This window comes from Rosa rugosa, chromosome 1, assembly GCF_958449725.1.
Source record: "Rosa rugosa chromosome 1, drRosRugo1.1, whole genome shotgun sequence".
Taxonomy (NCBI): Eukaryota; Viridiplantae; Streptophyta; class Magnoliopsida; order Rosales; family Rosaceae; genus Rosa; species Rosa rugosa.
Window position 1 is genome coordinate 69,459,353 of NC_084820.1, and position 27,379 is coordinate 69,486,731.

The 27,379-nt window shown below is 39.3% G+C and overlaps 4 protein-coding genes and 1 pseudogene across 4 annotated transcripts; all 5 read right to left on the reverse strand.

Annotated features, from left to right (window-relative positions):
* Window positions 1-2,575: 2,575 nt before the first annotated feature.
* On the reverse strand, window positions 2,576-3,892 carry LOC133706400 (metalloendoproteinase 3-MMP-like). The gene is made up of 2 exons (XM_062131934.1): window positions 3,458-3,892; window positions 2,576-3,247 (listed from the first exon to the last, which is right to left on the reverse strand). The coding sequence occupies exons 1-2, from the start codon at window positions 3,864-3,866 to the stop codon at window positions 2,736-2,738; spliced, it is 921 nt and encodes a 306-aa protein (XP_061987918.1). The 5' UTR covers window positions 3,867-3,892; the 3' UTR covers window positions 2,576-2,735.
* A 1,042-nt stretch (window positions 3,893-4,934) lies between these two features.
* Window positions 4,935-7,112, reverse strand: LOC133726488 (uncharacterized). The gene is made up of 6 exons (XM_062154034.1): window positions 7,071-7,112; window positions 6,525-6,606; window positions 6,284-6,416; window positions 6,038-6,195; window positions 5,344-5,697; window positions 4,935-5,243 (listed from the first exon to the last, which is right to left on the reverse strand). Exons 3-6 carry the CDS (start codon window positions 6,359-6,361, stop codon window positions 5,171-5,173), a joined length of 663 nt encoding a protein of 220 aa, XP_062010018.1. The 5' UTR covers window positions 6,362-6,416; window positions 6,525-6,606; window positions 7,071-7,112; the 3' UTR covers window positions 4,935-5,170.
* Window positions 7,113-7,826: 714 nt separating this feature from the next.
* LOC133734106 (uncharacterized) lies at window positions 7,827-9,902 on the reverse strand. The gene is made up of 3 exons (XM_062161751.1): window positions 9,652-9,902; window positions 8,703-8,835; window positions 7,827-8,099 (listed from the first exon to the last, which is right to left on the reverse strand). Exons 1-3 carry the CDS (start codon window positions 9,900-9,902, stop codon window positions 7,992-7,994), a joined length of 492 nt encoding a protein of 163 aa, XP_062017735.1. The 3' UTR covers window positions 7,827-7,991.
* Window positions 9,903-10,150: 248 nt separating this feature from the next.
* LOC133706411 (metalloendoproteinase 3-MMP-like) lies at window positions 10,151-11,780 on the reverse strand. The gene is made up of 2 exons (XM_062131942.1): window positions 11,363-11,780; window positions 10,151-11,077 (listed from the first exon to the last, which is right to left on the reverse strand). Exons 1-2 carry the CDS (start codon window positions 11,778-11,780, stop codon window positions 10,569-10,571), a joined length of 927 nt encoding a protein of 308 aa, XP_061987926.1. The 3' UTR covers window positions 10,151-10,568.
* A 12,010-nt stretch (window positions 11,781-23,790) lies between these two features.
* LOC133734116 (metalloendoproteinase 2-MMP-like) lies at window positions 23,791-24,905 on the reverse strand (annotated as a pseudogene).
* Window positions 24,906-27,379: the final 2,474 nt, after the last annotated feature.

Consider the following 27,379-nt stretch of genomic DNA (forward strand, 5'->3'; position numbering starts at 1 on the left):
TGCCTATGTTGCAAATGTTGGTCAGCATATTGGTTTTTCTGGTCAGCCCCAAGTCTATCATCAAATCAGTAGTCCAGTCCAGAAAAATAGTGGCTTTTCTCATCAAAATGTCTCATTCAAGTCAGTTACTGGTCTCACTCAACAACAGCATTACCCTGCAATCAATGGTTATGCTACTAGCAATATCTATCAACAAAGTCAAGAGTATACTGGGGACTTCACTTTGAATCTACTTTCTAATCCTCCATATGAGCCTAAAACGGAATGTAGACAGGTGTATCAATTCATGGACCTAATGCACTGGCTACCGCTAATTCCTACAGGTTGAAACAAGCATCTTTGTTTCTTTTCAGTGTTGTGCAACCTGATGATTGATCCCCCAACCATCAGTTCGAGAGGGGATGTTAAGGTGATACAAGAAAGTCAAAGGGCAAAAGGTGCATCAACAGCAAAAAGCAGTATAAATAGGGAAAACCTCTCTTACTGTAATTAGTTGCAACCATTTTTGTAAAATTACTAAAAAGTTTAATACAAGTTCCTTCTCTGTTTTCTCTCTGTTTTTCTTCGTCTTCTTCCTCTAGCTTAGGGTTTCATTCACCACCATTGTTGCTTCAATTTCAAGATTTTTCACTATGACTATGAATTTTAGCATGAGTCACTCCGGGACGGAGTAGGGTACATGAGGGCTCCCTGAACTGAGCTATATATGGTTAAGTCCCAGAAGGTGTCCAATCTCATGCAAAGCACCATCTCAAAATCATAAGAACCTTTCTCAACTCCAACAGACCACAATTCATCGGCATCATAATGAAATCTTCCATCGGAAGGCGCAAAAGCATGAGCCAGGATCCCTTGGCGCCCGTCAAATGGTTAGACATCTCCATGATCACGACAGTGGAAACCGACCTTCAGGTCTGCATTCTCAGAGCTCTGTGCCTGGCTGAAAGTGAAGTGTGACAGGCCAGTGTGGTAGGCCATGTTTTGACAGCCCGTGCTACGATCTAGCCAAGTTTCGGGGAGAAAACTGTAGGTGAGAATGTGAGACGGTACTTAGATGAAGGCCATTTAGGGTTTCCACTGAAAAACAAATAGTGAGCGGTGGTATGAATTGAACCTGCGAAAGAGTATTGAGTACACCCATTAGATTCAGGACCTCATCATGACTCATGAGTTTTAAGATTCAAAAACTACGTAAAGATAAAATTAATTTTAATCATTATTATATAGCTTATAGTTTATGAATAAAATTAATTTATCTATAGCATAAATTTTTCCTTTTTTAAAAGTTTGCTACTCCTAATTTCTTCTTATGTCTGTTGAATAACTGTTGAAGGCCTATGTTTAGTACCTTTTCCTTTTAGAAATATATGACCATTTTTTCTTCTTTTAGTGTTAATTGATCTTAATTAGTAGAGAATCTTTTTTTTTTTTTAAGGGAAAGACGACAAGATATATTAATTGAAACTGATGAGTACATGGAGCGATGCAAACGCATTGAAACAAAAATAAGCATAACAAGATGCACAAACGCATCTATAATGAAGAAAAACAATAAAACATAACAAGATGCACAAACGCATCTAGAGTAAAGGGTAACCAGAACGTGACTTGATACCAAATAGATTTGGTATCGCTGCACTGCATATGTCACGAGAGCAGTGTAAAGGTAGTAGTAACCGTAGCCGTAACCGTAACCGTAACCGATGATAGAATCACCTAGGAGAGGTGAATCGCTCACCAAGAGTTCAAAAGTGACGAGGGTGTCAAAAACTCGAATATCAGCCTAAGAACTCCGAAGAACCAGAACCAACACCAACACAAAAGAAGCATCTGTCTCGGATCCAAGATCCGAATTTGGGTACGACCTGAGTCCCAAATTCTGACCCAAATCCTTCCCGAATCCAGAGACAAGCCCGCCAGCCCAAGAAAGGCAGGCCCGCCTATCCAGAAACGCTAAGGACACCCAATTTGCTGGGCACCCAAGCGCCGACCATCTATGCGCTGAACAACCTTGCTGCCCATCCGATCTGACGCGCCGTCGACGAAGCTTGGAGAGGAGCAGACTAGGAGAAGGTGCCCATCGATCGTCCTGGAGAACACAGTGACTTCTTGAACAGGACTCCTCCCCATCAAAGAACACCAGATCGCCAACGTTGGAACAAAATGGCGCCGGTCCTACAACACCCAGATCCGTACCGATTCAGATTGTTCCAACCTTTGAGGCGCGCTCGCCTTGGCCTTGACGTCCCTCCATCGTGAACCACCAAGCGAAAACGCCGATCATCTTCACGGTTTGCTTCACCGCAAGCTTCCGATCGATATGCAAAAGCAATCCAGTTGCCACAACCAGAAGGTTGAACAGAGGTGAGCCACGATCTCAGAGAGGTCGACCAACAGACCCCATGAGGAGGGGAGACCTCAACCGGAGCCAAAATTTTTGACGTTCGAAGCCCTAGGGTTAGGGTTCGCCGCCATAGAGGGAAAAGAGACAGAGCAGTCGCTCTCATCTTTTTTAACCAAAAGAAACTATACAATTAACAATTAATTAGTAGAGAATCTTGAATCCTCACACAACTTTTAATAACAAAGGTACATTATTTTTTTATTGGTTTGAAGAGCAGGTACATTATTTAATAACAAAGAAATATTAGAAGTTGACTTTGGGGGAACATATATAATCAGTACAAGGTGATACAATGAACAATGCTTTGAATTACTTGATCGAGCACTACTACTCAAATGTTGTATAAAGCTTTTATTCCTTGAATATCGTCCTCATGCAAACTTTTATGAACCACTCCCTCGGGGATGGTTGGATACATGATAGCTTCCTCCACTGAGCTGTGTCCAAGTCCCAGAAGGTGCCCTATTTCATGCAAACCAACACTCTCAATGTCTACGGCACCTGGTTTAGCACCTACAGACCAAGTCTCATCTGCGTCGTAGTGCAATGTTCCCTCCGTAGGGTAAGCAGCATGGGCCAGCTGTCCTCCAGGCCCATCAAATGCATTCCCGTCTCCATGATCACCCTTATGAAAGCTAACCTTCAAATCCGCACTCTGGTAATTTTGAGCCTTGCTGAATTTGAAGTGAGTGTTCTTAGCCCATGATGAGAAAGCCTGTGCGACAGCACCTGGGGCTTCGGATGGGGTGCCAGCGAGAAAACTGTAAGTCAGATGGTATTTTGAAGAAGGCCATTTTAGATTTCCATCGGGAAATGAGTAGTGAACGGTGGTATGAATTGCACCTGTAAAACAATATCAAGTACTTAAATTCGTTTGACGTAATGATCAAGTCTTAATTCAAGAGTATTATTATCTACATGCTTTTAACAATTTTAAGGTATCTACAAGTACAGTAATGTTTTCTTGATCAGTATCTGAGAGGAAAACCACTACTAATAAACAATATAAAATTAACATGATAATCTAATTTTCTAGTAAGATGAAATACGTACGGTGCTGGCGCTTTATCTGGGCTGATCTCATGGACGTGGTGCCATTGATGATATCGGGCACACCACAACGAGGCATCATCATCGTTGATACGGTTTTGTCGTCCAATGTTCCCGTGGACTTGAGGTGGAAATTGAGCTGGTAAGTCTTGACGGCTTCCTCCAAGAGCTCGTCAAAATCATCATCGTTGAAATGTCTGTGGTTCTCGTAGTTTAAGTAACCGAACTTTTGAAGGTACTTCTTGAGGTCATTGATGCCCTTGACCTTGTCACCTTTGTGACAACCCTTAAGATGCTCAAGGAACTCAAACGGAGATGAGTTTGCCCTTGCATTAGAGAGGAAAGAAAAGAGGGCGAGGAGGAGGAGGAGCAGAGTGACTGTGAAAAGAGAAAGATCAGATTTTGGTGCCATCGCTCCGAGTTTGAGTATGGATGTTGCTGAAGCCTCATACTCGCAATGGAATTTATAGGCAATAGCATTAATGTATAAATGTAAACAGATGGTGTGATCAATTACGTTTGTCTACAAAGCTGGTGTACGACGTCATGCATATACAGTCGTTGAGATTAACAAGCAGAAATCATTTAAAAAACATTCTCGCCAGAACATGCATGCTGAGCTCAACATTTGGTTTCTGTTAGCAGTTGGTTTCTGAGAATTTGATGGGATTCAAATTGTGAAAGGAAGATAAGAATGGAAATGCAGATTCAATTCATTGTTCAAAAGATGGTTGCCAAAATGGCTGTAGGTACAAGTCGGTTGTTCTACACGTGTCTACTAAGGACCACAACAGAGTGAAGGACTAAACATCATGGGCTTAATACTAGTGGACTAACTGGACTACTTGAACTCTGGGCTTAGTGCTGGGAAATTAATATGGGTTTGCTCAACAAAATCACAGAATTGTGAAGGCGAAACTAGCTAGCTTCGACGTGGTAACATTCATTGTCGACTAGACTACATCATTGATGCACAAAATATTCAAATACCAAATCCGCCCTCTATATATAAAACCAATTTCCAAATGGATGAGTTCACAATATGAGATAATATGAATGGGAGAGGCTGAGATATTCTAGTCGATCATCTAATGTTTCCGATCGATAGCCACTTGCATGCACGATTGCCGTTTCTTTTGACGTTAAACACGTACAAATTGTTTACTGATTATTTGATGATCATCATATCTGTTTTCACTTTTCACCAACATATTAGTTTTTTTAAAAAAAACCTTAGCCCACCTCACCCTTACATATGTTAGTGAGAATCGAACACATGACGGTATGATTTTTACAATGTTGGAATTTTAACTTACCAACATGTCATAGCTCACCGACACCAATAATTTAGTTGATTCTATGGTTTTCAATATAACTAGTTAAAAAGGCCCGCGCGATGCTACGGGTCTTCCAGTGGCAATACTAATTGGCGGATTGTTGCAAACAAAAAAAAAAAAAATGGAATGAGAAAACAAAGAAGAGCAGCCAAAAAGCTTTTATGTACATTGATCAATTGTACAAAATGTCTGCTGTCTTGGTTGATTGTTTCTCTGGGACCATTAGCATTACACAAAACATAGAGTGGTCCTGACAACCAGTGCTTATATGTACACAGCATGACATTGTTTTTGAAGGACCGTTAGCATTACAAAAAACCATACAGATTGGTCCCTATCACAAAAAGACAAAAAGTAGAAGATTGCAAAGCAGAAGTGGCTAGATAAGGTCTTCTATGTCAGATTGGGCCGATGTATTTGCGCTGCTCTGATCTGATGGTTCAAAGTTGTCACTGAGATGTACAGAGGACATGAAGGTTATGTATAAAAGATTAATATAAACTGTAGAAAATAAGTGGAAATGAAATTTGGCGCCATGATTTTAAGACTTGCCTTTTTGGGTTCTTGCTTGGTTTTGCTTTGAACAATTCCTTCCTCTTCTTCTCAAATATTTTCTTATTTGGCGTGGAAGTTGTTGGTTCGATATCTTGGGTTGGTGTGAACTTGTGAACATCTTCGTATATCCCCTTTATAAGGAAATCTCTTTTTGTTCCTGGTTTCAATTTCAGCAGCTTGATCTGTCCTTCTAATTGAAGAATTTCTTGTGGTATGATCCTTTGGTTTTTGCAGTTTTTCTTGATAATCAAGTCCTCGCATGAGATTCCACAGATTTCTTCTGCTTCTTTGCCCATTAAGACTGCATGTGCTTGATCAGTCTCATCTTCAATGAGAAGAGTGACTCTGAAGCTGCATTACGACATGGATCAAATTTAGGGATGTGAGGAAGTAATTGCATAAACGAAGTAGATATGATACTGACATGAAGCACAATTGAAGGAGAGGAATATTTGAAAGCTAAGAAAATCTGAATCTGAGGACCATTGTTGAAGTGATATAAATTTAGACCAAAGAACATTATACTAAATGGTCAGCAGTATTAAAAACTGAAGTGAATCGTAGATTATGCATTGACAATATATATATAATGACCTGTTACCTCAACTAAAAATAATGGAAACAAACATCGAAACTTCAAGTGGAATATTCTGTTTGCTGAACATTTATAAAGAACATTTTAGTATCTTACGTATATTTGTGGTGCTGCATATCATGCTGTTGGCATATGAGCAGTTCACTGTCCGGTTTTTTCCTCATTTGTTTGTAGCAGATCGGGCATCCCAGATAGTACCACCCATCTTCTTCTACAATTTTTTTTAGAGTAGCTCTGCAGTATTTGAGCTGCTCCTGAAGTTTAATTGCAGAGATGTTTAGTGCATAGTAATGAAGATGTAGTTAAATTATTGTGAAATGTTTTGAATAACCCGCACTTTACCTCGTTGTCGGTGGTATCAAGTAGGTTTAAATCTGATAAAGATAATTTTTCCACAGTTTCCAAATCTTGAACACCCATGAACCGGTTTTCTGCAGCAGGTTGTATATATACAGCGTACTGAGCTCCTGTGAACCTGAATTTTTTTTTTTGGTTATTGGAAAACATGTACATGGTCAGAATAATATGACATATATAAAGTGAGATTTGCAGTGGTTAGTCTGAATTGGTTTTGCATGCTTACTCTCTCTTGTAATCATTAGCTAGTGGTACCTCAGGATTTAGAAAGTAAAAGCTGCTTCCGGTCGATGACAAATTGATTTTTCCTGCAGCATCATGAATTTGGTAAAGAGGTGCAAAATATTGAGCACTCAAAAGTTTAGGAAAAGTTAGAAAAAGTGTTGGCCAAGGAGGGGGATTTGAGCCATTTATAGATTTGCTGGAATAACCCAGTCAGTTACTTCTGCAAAACTGTACTAATCTACTTGGAATTTCAGGTTGGTTCGTTTTAAAGAGTTTTTGTAGACATTGTAAAGAGTCATGTAGAATTGGGATCTCCCAAAATGGAATTTTGTGGAGTTGGTTATGAATTTTGAAAGTTAGGAGTTAGTGACAGCAATTTCTTGTACAAAGATAAGCTAAAAGGCAGACTCTTCGTATCCTATTCGTATCAAGATTGCATCTTATACTCTTCAGCAATGCATTTTATTCATTAATCTTTCTAGTTGAAGCAAACATATAAACATAAGAATAAAGATAAAGTATTGCTGTAGGAGTTTGACAGAGATACCTTGATATTGCTTGACCTTAAGACTTGTGAAGTAGTACACAAATGATAAGTTCGAAAAATTCTAACTTTATTGATCAAAACCATTTGTGTGAACGATACAAATTTATTAAAGCAACATGCATGTAGATTGGGTGTTGTGAATTTTGATGGTTGAGTTTACCCGGGAGCATGCATGTTGTTTTTCTATTGTTTTTACTGGTGCTGTTTACTGGTGCTGGTAAAGTCGGTGAATGCAGTGAGAGGAAATTACCTGGTCTGATATGCGAAGCCACCCACTGGTTATAGGCACTGAAGTGATCCAAGGAATATAGTAATCAGTTTTGGTGATATACAAACAAAAATGGAGAAAAGTAAATGTAAGTAGTATATCAGAGAAGGACTAACCGATCAATTCAAAAGGGGAGAAGAATCCAGTAGCTCATAGTATCTGAAACTTACTGGGTTGTATTAGATTGAAACAGCAGTAGTTCGGTTTATATACACATGCAGTGCAATTTGACCAAAATATTGTGCATCGGTATCTGTGATCAGAACAATTGAGAAGGGTAGAATGGTCTTTCCAAATTGATTGTTTTAAAAAAAGGAAGAAAAATATCTGTTTTTAGATGGGGAGCATCCATTAAGACACACATATGTAAAAGCAATGCACACCTGTAAGCACAATGTGTTGCAAACTGGAATAGATCGATTATTATAATCATCTCCTTCTTTGATCAGTTTTGGAAGAATCTCTCTCACATACATCGGTATCTGTGATCAAAACAATTAAGAAGGGTAGAATGGTCTTTCCAAATTGATTGTTTTAAAAAAAAGGAAGAAAAATATCTGTTTTTAGATGTGGAGTATCCATTAAGACACACATATGTAAAAGCAATGCACACCTGTAAGCACAGTGTGTTGCAAACTGGAATCGATCCATTATTACAATCGATCGTCTCCTTTTTTGATCAGTTTTGGAAGAGTATGTGTCACATATATCTGCCAGACTTTGCTATTTATATTAATTGAATGGCTAATGGAATGTAGTATCTGTTTGCAAGTAATACATATGTGAGTTCAAAAAGGGAATTGGTTACCATCCAAAATACAATAAGAACACAAATTGCTGAATCCTCATACAAAGAGAAGACATGCAGACAGAGGGTACAAATGAAAAATACATGATTCTACAGCTAGAACAGTGGATTCTGAAGTTCTGATCAGGACTATAGCAGAGGCCAGGACTGCTAACAAAAGCGAATTACCACTCAGTAAGTATATTGGTTTAATTCACAAATATCACACCTTATACGCATCCTGAAGAGCTAGGATTATCAGTTCACTATCAATGGCTACGTTAACAGTGATGTTTATGCTACTATTGTAGTAAAATACATGATCGAGGATCGGCCACGACTGGGTATTTCAGAGGTATAATTCTATACTTTATGATTATTAATTGTCATACAGAAACCCATGTTTTTGTGCATCAAAGATACAGTAGGCTATTTACCAAACTACTACAATGAAAACCAAATACTCAAGTTCATGTTCTTCTTGTTTATCAAAACTTAACTACAACAAAAAATCAATGTATGGGAATTCAAAAAGAGAGGAGGAGGAAGAAGACGAGGGGGAAACTGAACTGCTTACCTGAATAATCTTCAAGTTCTGAATAACAGCAACAGTTAAGGTGTCATAAAGTTCGGAATAACTTGGAAATTGAGTGAACATTTCTAACTCAAAAACTTCCTCCAAGTGTAAGATACTTTCCGTCTCTAACAATCTACCAATTGAAGTTGCTTTTGATAGTTAGAAACTTCAACCATCACAAAGAAATGAAACAGCAGAATATGTAATATACCAAGTTGAGAGAGAGAATTCAAAATTTCTTTCCCTAATTTAGTAAATCATTATAAGTCGGAAACAGAAGCCAAAATTCGAAGAATAAGTCAAAGTTAATTATGCGCTTATAATATTGATGAAGAGTTATATTATCTCGATAAGCAACATTTTTTCACTAAATTAACTAAAACCAAAGAAACTTCAAATTAAGCTTCAGTTCTTATTTACCATTTTCTAAAGGAAACTAAGTCTTTCTAAAGACAATAATGTCTATAAACACATCTGTGAAGTAGAACGTCATTATGAAAGTAGACAATCCTTTTGATGAAAGTAAAATATGAGTTAATCATATATCAAAATTTTGCATGTGCAACACTTTTCATATAAAACAAAGTGCAGAAAATATACAAATAAATCATACTACATTGTATCTGTTTAGAGAAAACTTGCAGCTAGAAAGTAAAATTTCCAGAATTGAAATATGAGAAAAAGCATTAGGCATATGACAATATCAAAAGAAAAGAAGTTGATTCAGAAATTGAGTGCTAATCCCAAATCCATGTCACAAAAATGTCATTTACAAAGGATCTGTGATCCCAAAACAAAAATTACTGATTCTCATTCGTTCCCGTCCCCCTCTTCCTTTTCTCTGAACTATCTACCTTCTTCCCCTATCAATTTCATATATACATATATAACCAATCAGATGACTCCAGCTCTTGCAATCATGGGAAACAAATGAAATTGCACTACCAACCTTATCAAACTGCGAAGGATTTGAAGCTGCTTTATTCTTGTGCTTCTTTCTTCTCTCTTTCTCTCAATGGTCAATTTCAGTCCTTTGGGAAAACAGAGCTGAGGTGTGGCGTCCCTAAACAGCACTTTCTGATGTCCTGTCTCTCCCCCAAGCGGGCGTTCGGTGGAGAGAAGCGCAGAAGACACGCGGCGACAGAAATCGTACAGGTGGGCTGTGCAATTCCTTAAAACACAAAAGGGCAAAAGGGTCATCACACTATTCATAAGGGGAGTTACTGTTCATAAGGGGATTGCATCTTTAGAAGAGAGAAGAATTATTATTTTACACAAATAATTCTTAAAGAGAGTCCTAAAGAAATCTGATTATTGTAGTTGTCATGACGAGACTAATCATATTTTTCCTCATTTTACGGTCAAGAACTTCACTGGTGAATACATATAGATATATATACTCATACATAAAATTTTTTCTTTTCTTTTTCGCTGAAAGGACGAGGATATATGAAAGATGAGTGACAACCTCCCGATCACTCTATTTTATTAATTAAAGAAAGAACAATAGGAGCGGAACCAAAACCAATACCTCGAACAACAAAAAGACTAACAAAAATAAATTTGAGGAGAAAATAAAATGCTGCAAAACAAAAGGGGAGGCACATCTCACCACACCAACTCGATCAAAAAAAGATGTACCATAATTTGCCAAAGCATCGGCTCTTCATACATACAAGTGTACAACAACTCTCTTTGTTACTTTTGAATCTGAAAAATCTCGACACAAGTTATTCAGATACCTTATTTGATAAAGGAAAGAAGAATTAAAAGCTGACTGTGGGGGAGCATAATCAACAAAAGACTACGTGGTAATTAACAACAAGGCATTGAATTGTTTGATCGAGCTAGTGCTAGCACTGCTCCTCAGACGTTGTATAAAGCCCTGATTCCTTGAATATCGTCCCCATGCAAACTTTTAGTCATTCCCGGGGGAATAGCTGGGGCCATGATAGCTCCCTCCACTGAGCTATGTCCAAGTCCCAGAAGATGCCCAATTTCATGCAAAGCCACAGTCTCCAAGTCATAAGCACCTGGTGTAGCACCCACAGACCAAGGCTCATCTGCGTCGTAGTGGAATCTTCCATCCGACGGGCTAAAAGCATGGGCTAGGACCCCGCCCGGGCCGTCAAATGAATTCCCGTCTCCATGATCACCCTTATGAAAACTAATCTTCAAATCCGCATTCTCGTAACTTTGGGACTGGCTGAACGTGAAGTGAGTGTTTCCAGCCCATGTTGCGAAAGCCCGTGCGACAGCGCCCATGGCTTCAGATGGGGTGTTGGGGAGAAAACCGTAAGTGAGATGGTATTTAGAAGAAGGCCATTTTAGATTTCCCTGGAAAAATGAGTAGTGAGCAGTGGTATGAATTGAACCTGTAAAACAATATCGAGCACTTAAATCGTTAGACAGAATGTTCAAGTTTTAATTCAAGATAATTACTGTATGGTTTTATTTTGATTTTGAATTTCAATTAACATAAGGAGAATGGTAATTGTAGATGCATATACATATCATTTTCAGTATATTAATGTATAATTGTATATAGTAGTGCAGTAGTGTATGTTCTATTGATAACTCGTAAGAAGTCAGAGGACAACGTTAAAAAAAAAAAGTTGGAGGACAACGTAATTGTCTAATAAGATGAAAGAGCTAGATACCATGGTGGTGCCTTTTCTTGGCTGATCTCATGGACGAGGTGCCATTGATGATATCCGGCATGCCACAACGAGGTGTCATCATCTTCGACACTGTTTTGCCGTCTAATGTTCCGGTGGACTTGAGGTGGTAATTGATCTGGTAAGTCTTGATGGCTTCCTCCAAAAGGTCGTCAAAATCATCATCGTCCGAATGACTGTGGTTCTTGTAGTTCAAGTAACCGTACTTTTCAAGGTATTTTTTGAGATCATTGATGCCTTTGACCTTATCACCTTTGTGGCAACCCTTGAGATGTTCAAGGAACTCAAATGGGGAAGAGCTCTTGTTGTGGGGATGAGAAGCAGTTGCATAAGAGAGGAGAGTAAGAAGGGCGAGCAGGAGAGTGATAGTAAAGAGAAAAAGATTAGATTTGGATGCCATTGCTCCTATTAGCTAGCTAGTTATGTTTCAAAAGCCTCAGATTGCTATTGCTATTTATAGGCCTCTATAAGAACGCTCTTCGCTAAAGTTTTCCATATTGCGGGCTTCCTTAACAAAATAAGATATGACTTTGACTACTATTACTAGTTAGGTCCTGAGGTTCGAGATGATCAATTGGGAGTAAAGAAGAAGAAACATTAATTAATTAATTAATAGACTAGTTCCAAACTCGGAGAAGACGTTTAGTAAGTATTTAAGTGGTCATTCGATCTAGGTCATCAGTTGCTAGAACTAGGCCATGTTTGGTTCATGGATTTGAGGCATCAGGAAAGGAAAGTCTTTCATTTCCTTTGTTTGGTAACCACAAAATCTGGAAGCACTTTCCTGACAGAGGGAAAAATTGGGGGGAAGGTCAAGACCCATGTGATTGATTTTCCCCTCTTCTTTCCCAGCATTTATGACTGCAATTTTGGACAATAATAACCCTGCTCAAATATGCAATTGCCAAATATACCCATTGAAACATAGTTTGTATTTTTATTAAAATACAAGGGTATTATTGAAACATAGCTATATTTTTACTTTCCTTTCCTTCACCAACCAAACACTGGAAGGGAAATCAAATGGTCTTTCCTGGATGTTTTCCCTGCTTTACCAAACACAGGAAAGGAAACCTGACAGGAACTTTAGTTTCCCTTCCCCACTGGAAAGACAAGGGAATTGATTTCCCTTCCGTGAACCAAACGAGGCCCTAATCTTGCAGTTTGCCTTAATTAATTACTCCCTAACTTGATCTGAGAAAACCTAAACTTCAAAGCTGCCTCAAAGTTAATATATGTTTTGGGACTTTTTTTTTAATATAGTAAAGAAAGATTGAGCTTTCATCTAGAAAAAATTGTACTCCAAAGACTTTACGCGCATTATGTCTTATTTGAGAAAGTATATATAGACATTATAAAGAGCTTAATTTCGATTGTAAATGCATCTATGATATACCAATAATTACTATGTAAAGGATCAACTCGCTCACTTAAAGAGAATTTATTTCATTCTATTGATATTAAAGATTTACTAATATTACCGAATTACATTCAATTTCACATTAGGTACTTCATTTTGTCTAGATGCAGACAGAATAATTAATATGAGTAAAACAATGTGTTCCTCTTCCTTGAGAGAGAAACCCTAAAGCCCCCAAAGTCAAGTTTTTTTCCACTCCAATATTCGATCTCGTCCGGCGGCGCCCCGATTGATGCTTGCCTCCGGGTCTTGCCATCGTCTTGGGGTTGCTGCCAGACGGGCTTTCGATTCGATTTAGCCTGAGATTCATCCATGGGTGGTGTGCTTCGGGTTTCCAGACGGCTCGGTTTTGGGGTTTTCTGGCCTCATCTCAATCGGCGGCGGGGTGTGCTGATCAAGACCAGCAGGTTTTCGGACGGCGTCAGGCACGGCGTGAACTGTGGCAGCATGTCTCATGCATGAGCTGTGGCGGCGTGAGGCGCGGGGGATTGGGCCAAAGCGGTGAGTAGTCGCGGAGGCATCTCTTGGGGTGGCACGGGTCATGGCAGAGTGGGTCGGGTAGGGCTGCTGGGTTTGTGGCGTACGGCATGTCGTCAGGAACGCTGGGATAGTGGCGAATGACTTGTCGTCGAGGACGGATGGGCTGGGGCCAGATCAACTTGATGGGCTCTGGAGTTTGGACTATTCCTTTATATGCTCTTGGGCCTGCTATTTTGGGCTAGGGTTGTTGCCCTAGGCCTTTACTATGTTTTAGCTTGTCTTTTACAATAAATTCCTTTTATTTAGGAACCAATGCACTAATGTGCACCCAATGTCTCTTTAGCGTCTCTGGAGTAGTACCGAAGAAGGATATCCGATATTTCTACGTATTTGATTGTACAATGAGTAGGACTATATATACGTACCACTTGTGGGTACTACCACTAGCTTCTTGTCTGTCTATAAATGACAGCGGAAGGGTATGTAATGGCCTATTCTGGCTTGTGATGAATATACTATTTCGCCCCCGTGGCATTACTCAAAAAAAAAAAAAAAAATTACTAATATTACCAATATATATATGATACACAGACACACGATTCTGATAAGGTCAATAACAATATTTTTCTCCATTTTCAATTGTTCACTCCGGGGTATAGGTTTCAAGCCTTTTTCAGTCAAAAAGGAAACGAACTTCTTCGTAGAAAATACCTTCGTGGTCACAGTAATCTCTTATGAGAAACACCAACGACATATTTTACCAGTCCTGCGGTAGGTCTCGTTTTGAATTTGACTCTAGATCATCAGAAGTATAGGTTCTTCATTCTTCGAAATAAAAAATTAAGTCTTATGAAGTATTATTGGGTCGATGTTCGCTTTTCACTCTCCATTGTTAGACAATTCTTCAAATAGCTAGGCAAACAATTAAAAGGTAATGGGAGGTCCGAACGAAATAATATATATATATATATATATATATATATAGGGTCCTTCTATTAAGGGATTTCTTTTTTTGTCATTTTAAAGTATCTCTTGTGGGACACACTTTCTGATCATATTTCGGCATCTTGACCATTCAGTTTTTAGTTCTTAATGTATAGATTTTTTTGTACATTTTTAGCTAAATTGATGATCGTTAAGGCATCTTGACGAACCGAATCTGTCCAACCTGAACCGTTCGTGTTCGTAATTGTAAATCGTAGTTTTGAATGCCTTAATGATTATCAATTTGGGTGAAAGTTTACAGAGATGATCTACATATATGCCTAAAAACTAATTGGTTAAGATGTGAATATGTGATCGAAAAATGGATCTAATGAGCAATCCTTTAAAATGACCAAAAAAATGGATCCCTCGCTAGAAGGGCCTATATGTGTGTGTGTGTGTGTGTGTGTTTGATGGCATGTCGAAATATGGAAAATCATATTAAGGTTTTTACTTTTATTTTTTGGAATTTTCTTGCGTCATAATCTCATAATTGGTAATACATTATTTTTTAGAGCTGCTCCAAGTGATAGACCTCAAAAATCTCATTCGGATCTTTTTAATGATTTTCTCAATTTTTCAACTTAATTGGGTCAAAATTTTTTAGATTCATCAGTTCTAGAATTGTCTAAAAATCCAATGTTAGGGTGGGAAGATTTTAGTCAGAAAATAAGAACATGTATTTTTGGCCAAAAAATTGTTTGCTATAACCACAGTTTTAGGGGTGTAAAATTGTAAATTGTTTAAGGAAAACTGAATTGGAAGAGAATTGAGTCGTGCTTTCATTAATAATAGCGACCTCTTTATATAGAGAATTACAAGCATAGAGATAGAGTTGTAATGGAAACATAATCGCACATTGATTGGATATCTCCTAAGATTCTCCGATAATATCTCTAATATAAACCATATTTCAACTAGAGCAAGTAACTTCGAGTTTGGGCCAGACACATATTCTGGATTTACTTGAACACTCCCCCTTGTGTCGCCCAAACGTGGTGCTCCTCTCGTTGTCTCATTAAAAACCTTGTTGAGTAACAAAAACCCTGTGGGACAAAAATAACCTCGGTCGAAGGGCAAAAAGAGCACAACACACCATTCACGTTTCGAGACCATACATGTAGACATCTCCCCCTGATGTCTGCATCTCCCCCTGATGACTACGATCATGGGAGTTCGGATAACTTCAGCAAACGATGCTACCAACATGTTTCTCGAAAGTGGAATTTAGGCAATGACTTAGTGAGCAAGTCTGCCACACTGTCGTCAGATCAAACCTAATTCACTTTGATCTTGAGGAGAGTTTGTTGTTGCTGATTATGCTTGGTGTTATCGCTTTTGATGTAGCATTTGTTTCATTTGTTCAAAGCAAGCAGCATTATCCTAAATGCTCGTAGGCTCATCTGTGGTAGACTTCAAACCACAATTGTTTCGAACATGCGTAATTATGGATCCAATCCATATACATTCACGAACCACTTCATGAAGAGCAATAATCTCTGCATTGTTCAAAAATATAGCGACTATGGCCTATTCTATAGACCTACAAGATATCACGGTCTTTTGTCATGGTGAACACTTAACCAGTTTGGGAATGACCTTTGTATGGGTCAGAGAGATACCCAATATCCGCAAAACCTTCCAAAACACATGTTGTTTTAGTATGGGGATAGTGGACGCAGGCCACTGTTGGCGGCATTCCTAGTGTGTGATGGGTCCGAATCCATCATCTCTTTATAGAGATAGAACAAGCCAATATCAATCGTACATCTCAAGTACCGAAAGATATCTTTTACACCAATTCAATGGTGTCGCTTTGGCGCAGAGCTATACCTTAGCTAACAAGTTTACTGCAAATGAGGTGTCCAGTCTTTTGCATTGAGCTAAGTACAATAATGCGCGTATTGTACTTAAGTAAGGCACTTCCACCTATGCATCTATCAACACGATGCTCAAGTTCCAAACCGAGACATAATCGTGTTCTCCCAAAATCCTTGATCTCAAACTCGGAATTTAAGTGTTCAGCGGTTTCCCTTAACTCTTTAAGGGCTTCTAATGAAGATCATGTCCAACATGAACCGCGATAGAATCCGAAACTTGTTATGGAAACGTGTGGACATATCCCTTCCCAATCAAGTAGTCATTTTAGTAAGCGTTTCAATCTTATTGTAAACGCGCAGTGTGGTCTAGAGCCACTTGACTTGAGTAAATGAAGTTCACCATGAACCTTCATGTACATTTCTTATCTAGATCCCCATAGAGATACTTAGTGACCACATTTGTAAGCTGCATATTCAGTTATTCAGAAACTACCAAACTGACAGGGTAGTAGAGTGCAATGACATCCATTACGAGAGAATATGTCTCATCGTAGTCGATTCCAGGGCGTTTTGTGAGAAGCCTTGCACCATAAGGCGAGATTGCCATCTCTTTTTGTGATCACGCTTTCTAACAAAGACCCATTAGTCAATAGGTTTTATGTTAGGAGGTGTTGGCATCACTGGCTCAAAAACCTTCCTCTTCGTTAGAGAATCCAACTTAACATGAACCACATCTTTCCATTTAGGCCAAATTTCTCTACGTTTGCATTCATACATCAACGGAGCGTGGTCCGATATCATCGGACTCAACAAACTCATGCGCAACTACATCATCAATTATGATGGAGTTTCTATCCCACGTCTCATGTACACTAGTGTAATTTTAATAGAGCTCTATATTCTTAGGAATAGATTCTGACGTTGAGGCATCCCTCAACGATAACCATAATCAGGAAGATACTCATGAGACGGATTTTGAGTTTTGATGATCAAAGGATTGGAATGTGCCAAAGTATCCTTCGAACCCACATGCCTCCCACTCATCCTAGCTGGGGTCATGGCCTATAAAGCCATAGTGCCACTCTCTTTGGCATTGGCGCCATGCCTACCTCCGTGTAGGGTGGCGTTACGTCATCTCGCAGGGACGTCCTTCCTTGTAGGCATATTTGGAGCATATTTATGTGATCTCGTCACTTTAACTGGGATCGAGATGAGACATAGTGGGGATAGACCACGACAAGTCATGTCGTTCCTGCTGAACATCCGTGTTCTTATCTCCCCCTAACGACAGGAAGACTGTTTCATCAAAGTGAGATATGCAAATCTAGCGATAAGGAGATCGCCTATCAAGGGCATTAAGTGGCGAACGATTGTTGGAATCTCAAGTCCAACGTAGTTGCCTATTCGTCTGTAAGGACATATCATAGTGTGTTGTGGCGGCGCAATTGGCACATAAATGACACACTCAAATATGCATAAGTATGATACTTGTACCCAGTCACTAGCTGTAACGCAGAGGTAGATTGAGTGGCGGTGGGTCGTAGACGAATTAGCATAGCTGCATGCGATATTACATCACCCCACGCGGATATAAGGAGATTGGTGTGCATTACCAATGTCCTGACTACCATCGTAGTCATTTCCGCGAGACCATTTGGGTGTGTTCATGAGAATATGATGTCCAACATCAGTCTCATTGCAATATCCATCGAAAGTCTTTGATGTAAACTCTCTAGCATAGTCAAATTCAATTGACTGAATAGGATAATTCGGGGAGTGAGCCTGTTGTCATATGATATGTGCTAGGAGTGTAGCATAAGCAGCATTACAAGTGGACAATTGCAGAACACGTGACCAGCATTTTTGTGTGTCAACCAACAACATGAGATATTTAAACGTCCGCAAGTTGGTTGAATCAGTCCATAGAATTCTCATGGATTCAATGTAAGAACAGAATGAGTAGTTTCATATCATTTGCATAGGACCCTCTCAGTCCTAATTTCCTAAGGAACAGGCTTTGTAAAACTAGCGTGAGGCTTTAAAAGCAACCAATGAGGATTTTGGTTGGGCCTGAGCGTCTGAAACGCTATTTGAAGCAAAGTTGGTGATTACAACATCACTTGGGGCTTTATCACCATGATGTATGCTATCCATGGCGTCATGGATAAGGACTATGCCAACCCTAGGCTGGTGGTGGACTGTGGTGACTCTGGAGGCAGCGGCGGCGGTCACACTTAGTCCAGGAATCAACTTTTGATTCATGCTTCGTTTCGCTAGAGAAAATAGATGTCTGTGTGAAGTCTTTAGTAGACGGATCATCATATCATGACTAGGATGACCTATCCTGTCGTGACAAAGCCAATATGTGTCTAAATCCAAGAGATCTTCTCTCATAGCTTTTATTGGATTTAATAGCTCGGATAGTGACATAGAGTCCATTAGAGAGACACATAAACTTCTCTAAGATGCGCCTTTGTTCACAATCGTTAGAGGCATTGCAAAGGAACTCATTTCAGTTCTCTACATGCGTTTTCTCATGGAATCAGTTGGCTATTCATAGGTGTGATTTGCCCTATGAGCGTAGAGAGTTTCTGTGATAGTAATCAAGGTGCCATTTGGCAAGGGGAACTTGGGCTATTCCATGTCCTTGAATTAATACTTATAGCCCAGCCATCGTAGTCACAAAGTAATATGCTCATAATCAAAATGGAGTCATAATGAAAAGAACTCGAAATTTTATTCATAAGTCAACAAAGTACATCATTGTCTCTTAACCATTAGGAGAATCTAATCCAAATGCTAGCTAATGCAAAACAAAGGTAGTCGTTTGACTTCTTTCGGTAACTCCAAAATAAATATGACTAGGTGAGTAGAGAGATGTCGGTGGAGAAAGACTCGCTTAAGTACCACTAATCTCATAACCTTCCTAGACATCACACTTACTTTGGGTGAGCCTACTTTGAAGAGAGACTAAACCATTTGCATCTACTACAAAAATATATTGCAATTGCTCATTACATCTCTTGGAAAAATAAAGACTTAAACAGAATTGACGATCTATTGATCCTAGCCAGATTTGTAGTCTTTAACCCTTCACTCTAGATCATCTTCTTGATCTTCTTGTTCCACATAGTAAGCTTCTCTTACTTCACAATATGCTTTTTAGGCGGTGATAATTTCTTCACGAGCTCTACAAATGTGTGCCCAATGACAGGATACTCCACATTGAGAACATACATCTCTTTTCTCAGACTCCATTGATTGAGGCGCTTTGAAAGCGTCATTTAGATGGCTCTTAGTGTTGGTGGCGCCACCAACATGGCCAGAGGCGTTGCCTCCCTCTCTCTTTCTACGTTGACCTCTTCGGTTCCGTGTTCGCCTATTTTGGCGGTTACCTTCCCAAGTAGAGCCATTATATGAACCAGAACGTCCAGAAGTATCCCTAAGATTAGGGTTTCGCTCTTGGCGTCCTCTCTTAGGGGCGCAACTATAATTGGATTCCGGAATATGCTATGTTTCCATGGATCTCGAATTATAGTTCTTCACAAGAATGTTGTCATGCTTTTCAGCGACATTCATAGCTCCAATGAGCTCATGAAACCTTGTGATTCGTCCTGCAGTAGCATCAATTCGATAGTTCTTAGCAACCATCAGTGTAGAGAAGGGGAATGTAGAGACAGTCTTCTCAATCAACATCGCATCTGTGATCTTTACCACAGAATTCCATTAAGGATTTAATGCGAAGTGCTTCCGAGTTGTAGTCAAGAACTAACTTGAAATCACAGAAGCGGAGACTATGCCATCTCACCTCTAGGTCAGGAAGCAGGGAGTCACGGACGTTGCCAAATCTTTCTTCGAGTGAGACCCACAACCTTTTGGGGTCTTCTTCATTCATACACTCGTACTGGAGCGAATCATCCATATGACGAGTCATTAGGATGATGGCTTTTGCCTTATTTGCCTCTAAGGCTGCTCTATTTGCTTCCAAAGCTTGAGCTTGCTCAACAGTTAGCAAGTCCTGGCTAGGCTCGGGAATCATATCCAGGATTCCATCGACCTTGAGATGCTGGCAGACATCACATACCCACCTGTGATATCCAGAGCCAGTTGTTCCCAGTGGAGCAAAGTCCAATTTGTTTAGGTTACTCATCCTGAAAGAGAACAATAAATTAGGGTTAGTTTCGGAGCGTAAAAGGCTACCACGAAAACATATAAAATTTTTGAGCATAGTTGCTCCCAAGAAATTAGGAATTTCTGAGCATAATCGCTTCCGAGAAATTCAATTCCAAGAGGTTTTAGATTAGATCGAAACAATGACATAAGTGGTCGATCATAAATTCTCTACAAACTCTAAGTTTGGAGATCTCAACAAGCTCTAAGCTTGGAGTGAGCATGAACCCCCACAGTTCGGCTTAATTTGGTCTCTCCTATGATGAAGAAAGGGGGGTAGAAGAAAGGAGGTTGCAAGTCCCTGAGAAAAAGAAGAGAAATTGAAATAAAAACTCAAAAACGGGAACTTTTAGTAAAAATTACCTCGAAATAGATCGCCGGAAAAAGTTGCCGGAAAAGTGACCGAAAATGGTCAACCGGTGTTGATGTGGCGCTGGGGTCTGGTTTCTAACATGGCGGTGGGTCCTTGTGATCACGTGGCGGTGTTGACGTGGCAGTGGGTCCCTGCTATTGATGTGGCAGTGGCTGGGCTTGACTTCTTCCTTTTTTTCCCTTTTCTTTTCTTCTTCTACGTGGGCCGCGTCCCCTTCTTTTTCCTTCTATTTTTCTTCTTCTTCTTTTGTGTGGGCCGTGTCCACTTCTTCTTCTTTTATTTCTTTTTCTGCCCAGCACGTGGGCTACTCCTTCTTTCTCTCTCTCTTTTTTCTTCTCCTTCTTCTGCCCACCACGTGGGATGCTCTGTCTTTTTTTTTTTTTTCCTTCTGCCAATGTGTGCCGCTTCTGCGCTTCCTTTTTTCTTTCTTTGCTGCCTCTGAGCGTCCTTTTTTTTTTTTTCTTTCTTTCTTTCTGCCTTTGAGCGTCTTCTTCTTCTAGTTTTTTTGTTTTACAGCAGTGCTGCTGCGTTGGTGTGGGGGAAGCGCAAGCGAGGCCGATAACTGGGCTCTTGAGATTGAAGGCTACGATATTAGGGTTTCAGGGTTAGGGCTTCGTGCTGATAACGTGTTTAAGGAAAACCGAAATTGGGAGAGAATTGAGTAGTGCTTTCATTGATAATAGGGGCCTCTTTATATAGAGGATTACAAGATATAGAATCAAAGTTGTACAAGGAAAGATAATTGTACAATTAATCGGATATCTCCGAGAATATCTCTAATTCTAAACCCTATTACAACTAGATCAAGTAACCTAGAGTTTGGGTCTGACACATATTCTGGATTTACTTAAACAGATATATCCCCAATAAAGTGAAGAAATATCTGTGTAAAATCATTTTTTACAGATTTACAGATAAAGTGTAAAATCATTTTTTTACAGATATTTCTTCACTTTATTGGGGATATATCCTAAAATTCTTCACTTTATCGGAGATATATCACAAATATCGTAGACCAGTGAGCGGCTTTTAACCACCTAGAGTATATTTTTGTTTTTATAAACCTATTATAATTGGTGGTGTATAGGTTGAAGACAAAATAAATAAATAAAATATTAAAAAAAAACTTAAGAAACAGAAACAAAAAAAAATAGAAAATTTTTTTTATAGTTTTTTTTGTCTTGAAATGACCATTTTAGCCCTCAAAGTGGGTCCGATCGTCAGAGTTAACGTCCAATTTGGAAGGAATAGTAGAAATTGGACACGGTTGATTGAAATTGGAAAGTTTGGGGGGTAAAAATTCAAAATTGAGAATAGAGAGGTAACATGATGACACACCCAAACTTCAGGGGGGTAAACTGAAATTAATCCAAAAAAAATACCTCGAAATAGGTTGCCGGAAAATTTGATAGGAAAAAGTGGCCAGAAACGGACCGGTGCTGATGTGGCACTGGGGTCCTCTGCTGATGTGGCAGTGGGGGTCCGCTGTTGACGTGGCAGTGGGTCATGGGATGACGTGGCGGTGGTCCCAGTGATGGCCTGTCAGTGGGTCCTTGTTCTGACGTGGCAGCTGACGCTGATGTTGTTGGCTGACGTGGAGGTGGGTCAGGTGCGTCTCTGGCCTGGGTCAGGTCTGTGGGCTTCTAGGCTTTTTCTTCTTTGGGCTGGGCTGCTTCTTCTTTCTTTCTGGGCCAAGCTTCTTCTCCCCTATTTTTTTTATATTTTCTTCTATTTTCTGCCTGTTTCCTGCAGTAAGGTTTAGCTGCCGGTTCAATATCTTCTTGGCCGGGTTTTGGGGTGTTCCTTCCGGTTCCTGAATCTTTGGTTTGAGGAGCTTCTTGTAGAGAAATTTGGTAGAAATTGGAGGTCTGGAACGTGGTGAACCAGTGGAGTATTTGCTGCGGGTGATTTGGAGCTTTCGGTGGCCGGTTCGGTAGGTTTCTGGTCGGTTCCGGTGGTTCTGGATTCCTGGGGTCAAGGGCTTTAAGTTGTGTGGCTAAGGCATAAAAGTATCAAGGATTTGTATTCGGATTTAGGGTTTTGGCTATTAGGTTTTAGGGTTAGGGTTAGGGTTTCGTGCTGATAACGTGTTTAAGGAAAACTGAATTGAGAGAGAATTGAGTCGTGCTTTCATTGATAATAGCGCCCTCTTTATATAGAGGATTACAAGCATAGAGATAGAGTTGTACATGGAAACATAATTGTACATTGATTGGATATCTCCTAAGATTCTCTGAGAATATCTCTAATATAAACCCTATTTCAACTAGAGCAAGTAACCTCGAGTTTGGGCCAGACACATATTCTGGATTTACTTGAACATAAATCATGATTTTGAACCAAAAATTAAAATTTGAAAAAAAATTCAAGGGTTGATTCTCATAAGGTTGAGATAGTATATCATATCGTTTTTTGTGCTTAGCCTCGCTTAAATGAACACCCTTAGTTTACTTTTCATGTGCACCAACAATTAAATATATGGTGGATCAAGAGTTTAGAAAATGGTCTGCTAGGCAGTTAGCTTGTCTATGGGAAATGTCAGAACTGGGAAATATATTGTTAAATTATAATTACGGAGACTAAAATAGGGGAAATTATGGTTTACAAAATCTCAATATTAGTACGAGACAAGCTAGTGTACTGGTGGGTATGAGATACCCTCATTTACAACTATTTGAACAAAAATTTACAAGTATTTGAACCAAAATTACAACATTGAGAACAAAAGTTACCATATTCATTTACACTATTTACATATAGTTAAACAAAAATTACAACATTGACAACGAATTTGTTCAAAAACTTGTAAAAATGTCGTAAGAGGTGTAATTACCATTATTAGAACTAAGATTACAACATTGACAACGAATTTGTTCAAAAACTTGTAAAATGTCTTAAGAGGTGTAATTACCATTATTAGAACTAAGATTACACAAAGTAGGTCTCAAATTACAACTTTGACAACAAAATTTGTTCTCACTTTTGTAAATGTGGGTATGAGATACCCACCACTACACTAGAATTTCCCTATTAGTACATGGTACTCAGGTCCCTTATTTGAAAATAACAAAAGCAAAGTCCAATTTAGGTGAACTAACTCCATAACTGAAAACTGAATTGAAACTAGTCGAATTACAATATATATTTCTTCATAAGGTAGCTCTCAAACGTTGTATAAAGCCTTGATTCCTTGAACATCGTCCCCATGCAAACCTTGAGTCACTCCGGGACGGATAGTAGCTAGGGCACCTGATAGCTCCCTCATGAGGTGTCCAATCTCATGCAAAGCCACCGTCTCCAAATCATAAGAACCTTGCTCAGCTCCGACAGACCACGACTCATCAGCATCATAATGAAATCTTCCATCCGAAGGCGCAAATCATGAGCCAGGATCCCTTGCGTCCGTCATATGGGTAGCCGTCTCCATGATCAGTTGATCACCGCTGTGGAAACCGACCTTCAGGTCCGCGCTCTGTGCCTGGCTGAACGTGAAGTGTGTATTAGCAGCCCATGTTTCGAAAGCCCGTGCCACGGGACCCTTGGCTCGATCTAAGGTCTCGGGGAGAAAACCGTACGTAGGTGAGATGGTACTTTGATGAAGGCCACTTGGGGTTTCAACTGAAAAATGAATAGTGAGCGGTGGTATCAATTGAACCTGCGAAATAGTATCGAGTACATCAATTAGATTCAGGACCTCGTCTTGAGTTTTCAGATTCAAAAACTATGTAAGGGTAACATGTCTTTATGTACGTCTGTGCAAGCTAATGTAAGAACTACTTTGTGTATAAGTTTATGGATTATAATTCTTATTGTTTTCTAATATTAGTGGACACAAATCTTTTCTGTAAGGATGAAACCTATACCGCCAGGTACACGACTTTTCTTGCCTAAACGCATCCCCGAAGTGCCATTGATGATGTCCGGCACCCCACAACGAGGCATCATCATCTTCGATACTGTTTTGCCATCCAATTCGCCGGTCGGCTTGAGGTTTCAGTTGAGCTGGTAATTCTTGATGGCTTCCTCCAAGAGGTCGTCAAAGTCATCGTCGTTGGAAAGATTGTGTTTCTTGTAGTTCAAGTAACCAAATTTTTTGAGGTCATTGATCTCTTTGACCTTGTCACCTTTGTGACACCCCTTGAGATGCTCAAGGAACTCAAAAGGGGATGATGTTTTGTTGTGAATTTATTTCGCATTTGCATAAGAGAGGAGAGGAAAGACAGCGAGGAGGACAAAGAGAATGATTGAGAACAGAAAAAGATTACATTTTGAAGCCATTTTTGATTAGGATGGAGTGTGCTGCAAAACCTCGTATTTTGGTTGCTATTTAATTATAGGGTTAATTACAATATGATCTCTTTTTGACAAGTAAGAGTGTACCAGTTAATTAGGTCTTGATGTTCGAGATGAATTGGAAGAAACTACAAAAAAACAAGAACACAAATAATAGATAATTCCTAACGGGAAGAAAACGTTGGGTTTTAATTTAACGTCTTAGTCATTTTACGGGAGACTATTGTAGGAAGGCTAGTCTTGCATATACGTACAGTTTGGGTGACTGACTCTCTAAATTGAATCAATTAACTAAGGAGATATAGACGTCGTTGGAAGCTAGGAATGAGTCAAAGTTTGTGCTGAAGAAATGAAGAGCCATCATAGAAGAATGGAGTCATAGACTATTCCAATATTTCCAGAAAGGAAGATGGAGCTCATCAAGTCTCTGTCTAATTAACTGGGACCTAGCTAGCTAGTGTAGAAATTTGCTGTTCTATAATTTAGAGCCCATGTTCACAGCTCACCATCACCGGCCAGACGTCGATGGGGCCAGCAGGAAATTGTTTGCCCTACCCATTATGTTAAGCGTCAACTAGAACACATCTCTATATCGTACTCGCGCGTGTCTGCATCTGTTTCTTTCCCCGGGGTATGATATATCTTCCTGCCGGATTCATGTCTGAATTTACTCCACTCTACTTCCCATTTTTCCTTGCTATGATTGACGTGGGTTGATAAAATTGAAGTCCATATTATTTAGATGGTAATAAGGAATATCGATGAACATAGATCCATAGCAGTAAACATGCAACGGAGCTCGTCATGAGTATACTAGCCAGTTAACTATTGGGAGTCTAACACTAATTACGGTGTAAGGATGAATTGGTAATTGATTTCATTATTACAACAGTTGAAAGGATTATCAACGTCAATTTGTATCATTTGAGTTTTCCTTTTTGTTGGTTAATCAAGACTACTTCTCTCAAAATTCTCTGAAACAAGCACAAACATCTACATGTTCATGTATGCGAAACCATATCTGGAAGTGATGTGAAACAGTGGAAATAACCCACCCTATGTTCGTCTTCCATCAGTTTTGGAATGATATGAAAACCTTGGTAGCCATAATTGTACAGTATACATTACAAAGCAGAGCATTTACAGAGAGAAGGCTATTATTCTTCACATCCACATTTTTAGGCAATGGAAGAAAATCAAGCAAGCAGTAGAGTTTCATCTAAACTTACGAAATGAGGAACTAGGAACTTGCTTGGTTAAAATTAAAGCTTAATATTTAGCCTGCTTCTATATAGATATATCCAGATTAAACATCAAATGTGTTTATAAAACATGGAGATGTTCTATTCCCCCTGCCTGTCTGGCAGAACTACTCTTCTTTCTATATATTCCAGAATCCATCGCAAAGGAAGAAGCAAATTAGTCCTAACATGTCAATCGACACTGAGAATGTACCAAAACCACAACAACTGAGTTTAGCATCCAAATGGCAAACATAGATGATCAGTTTAATACATTACTAATTAAAAAGACCTCATCAAACAGTGACAAGATGATCAGCTTATCCGCAATCTTAAAAGATTGTATAACCCGATGGCAGTTGACACACTTAACCAAAAGTTATTTAGATTAAATAGAGGATTGAAGAACCGTAACATCTGTTTAAGGTGTCTAACATTCATCCAAATCATTACATAAGATTATATATAAAGATTAAAGAATATCTAGCTACTCATCATGAATCTTTAACCCATACAACAACAATGTCAATGCAACTCCATAGTAACAAGAGGTGGTCAGAGTCTTGATGCCTTCCTCCACGAAATCCTCATCGTCATTGGAATAATTGTGGATCTTGTAGTTCAACTCCAAGAAACCAAATTTTTTAAGGAATTTTTGGAGGTCACTGATGCTTTTGACCTCACCTTTGTGAGACCCGTTGAGATGCTCAACGAACTCAACTGGGGATGATGTTTTGTTGTGAGTTTCTTCTGCATTTGCACAAGAGAGGAGAGTAAAGAGGGTGAGAAGGAGGAAAGCGAGTGTGAAGTGAGAAATAAGACTAGATTTTGAAGCCATTGTGGTTTAGGATGGAATGTGTTGCAAAAGCCTCAGATTTGATCGCTATATATAAGAAATCACAAAAGCAAGAACACAAATAATAGATAATTTCTAGCGTAAAGACTCTGCTCCGCCGGGAGCCCGGGACTATTGTAGTCTTTGAACGGTAACGCGGTAGTCTTTCTAAGGGACTATTATAGGAAGGCGGCTAGTCTTGCATATGCATACAGTTTGGGTGGCGATGATTTAATGAAGCCATTAAGATATAGACGTTGGAATTGTCAAAGTTTGTGTGTCTAGCAGTGAAGACATGAAGAGCCTGATCATTTAATTGCTATCGATAGGTAGGTTTTTTTTTTTTGAAAAAACTTTCGATAGCTTTTTGAGGCTGGATCCAT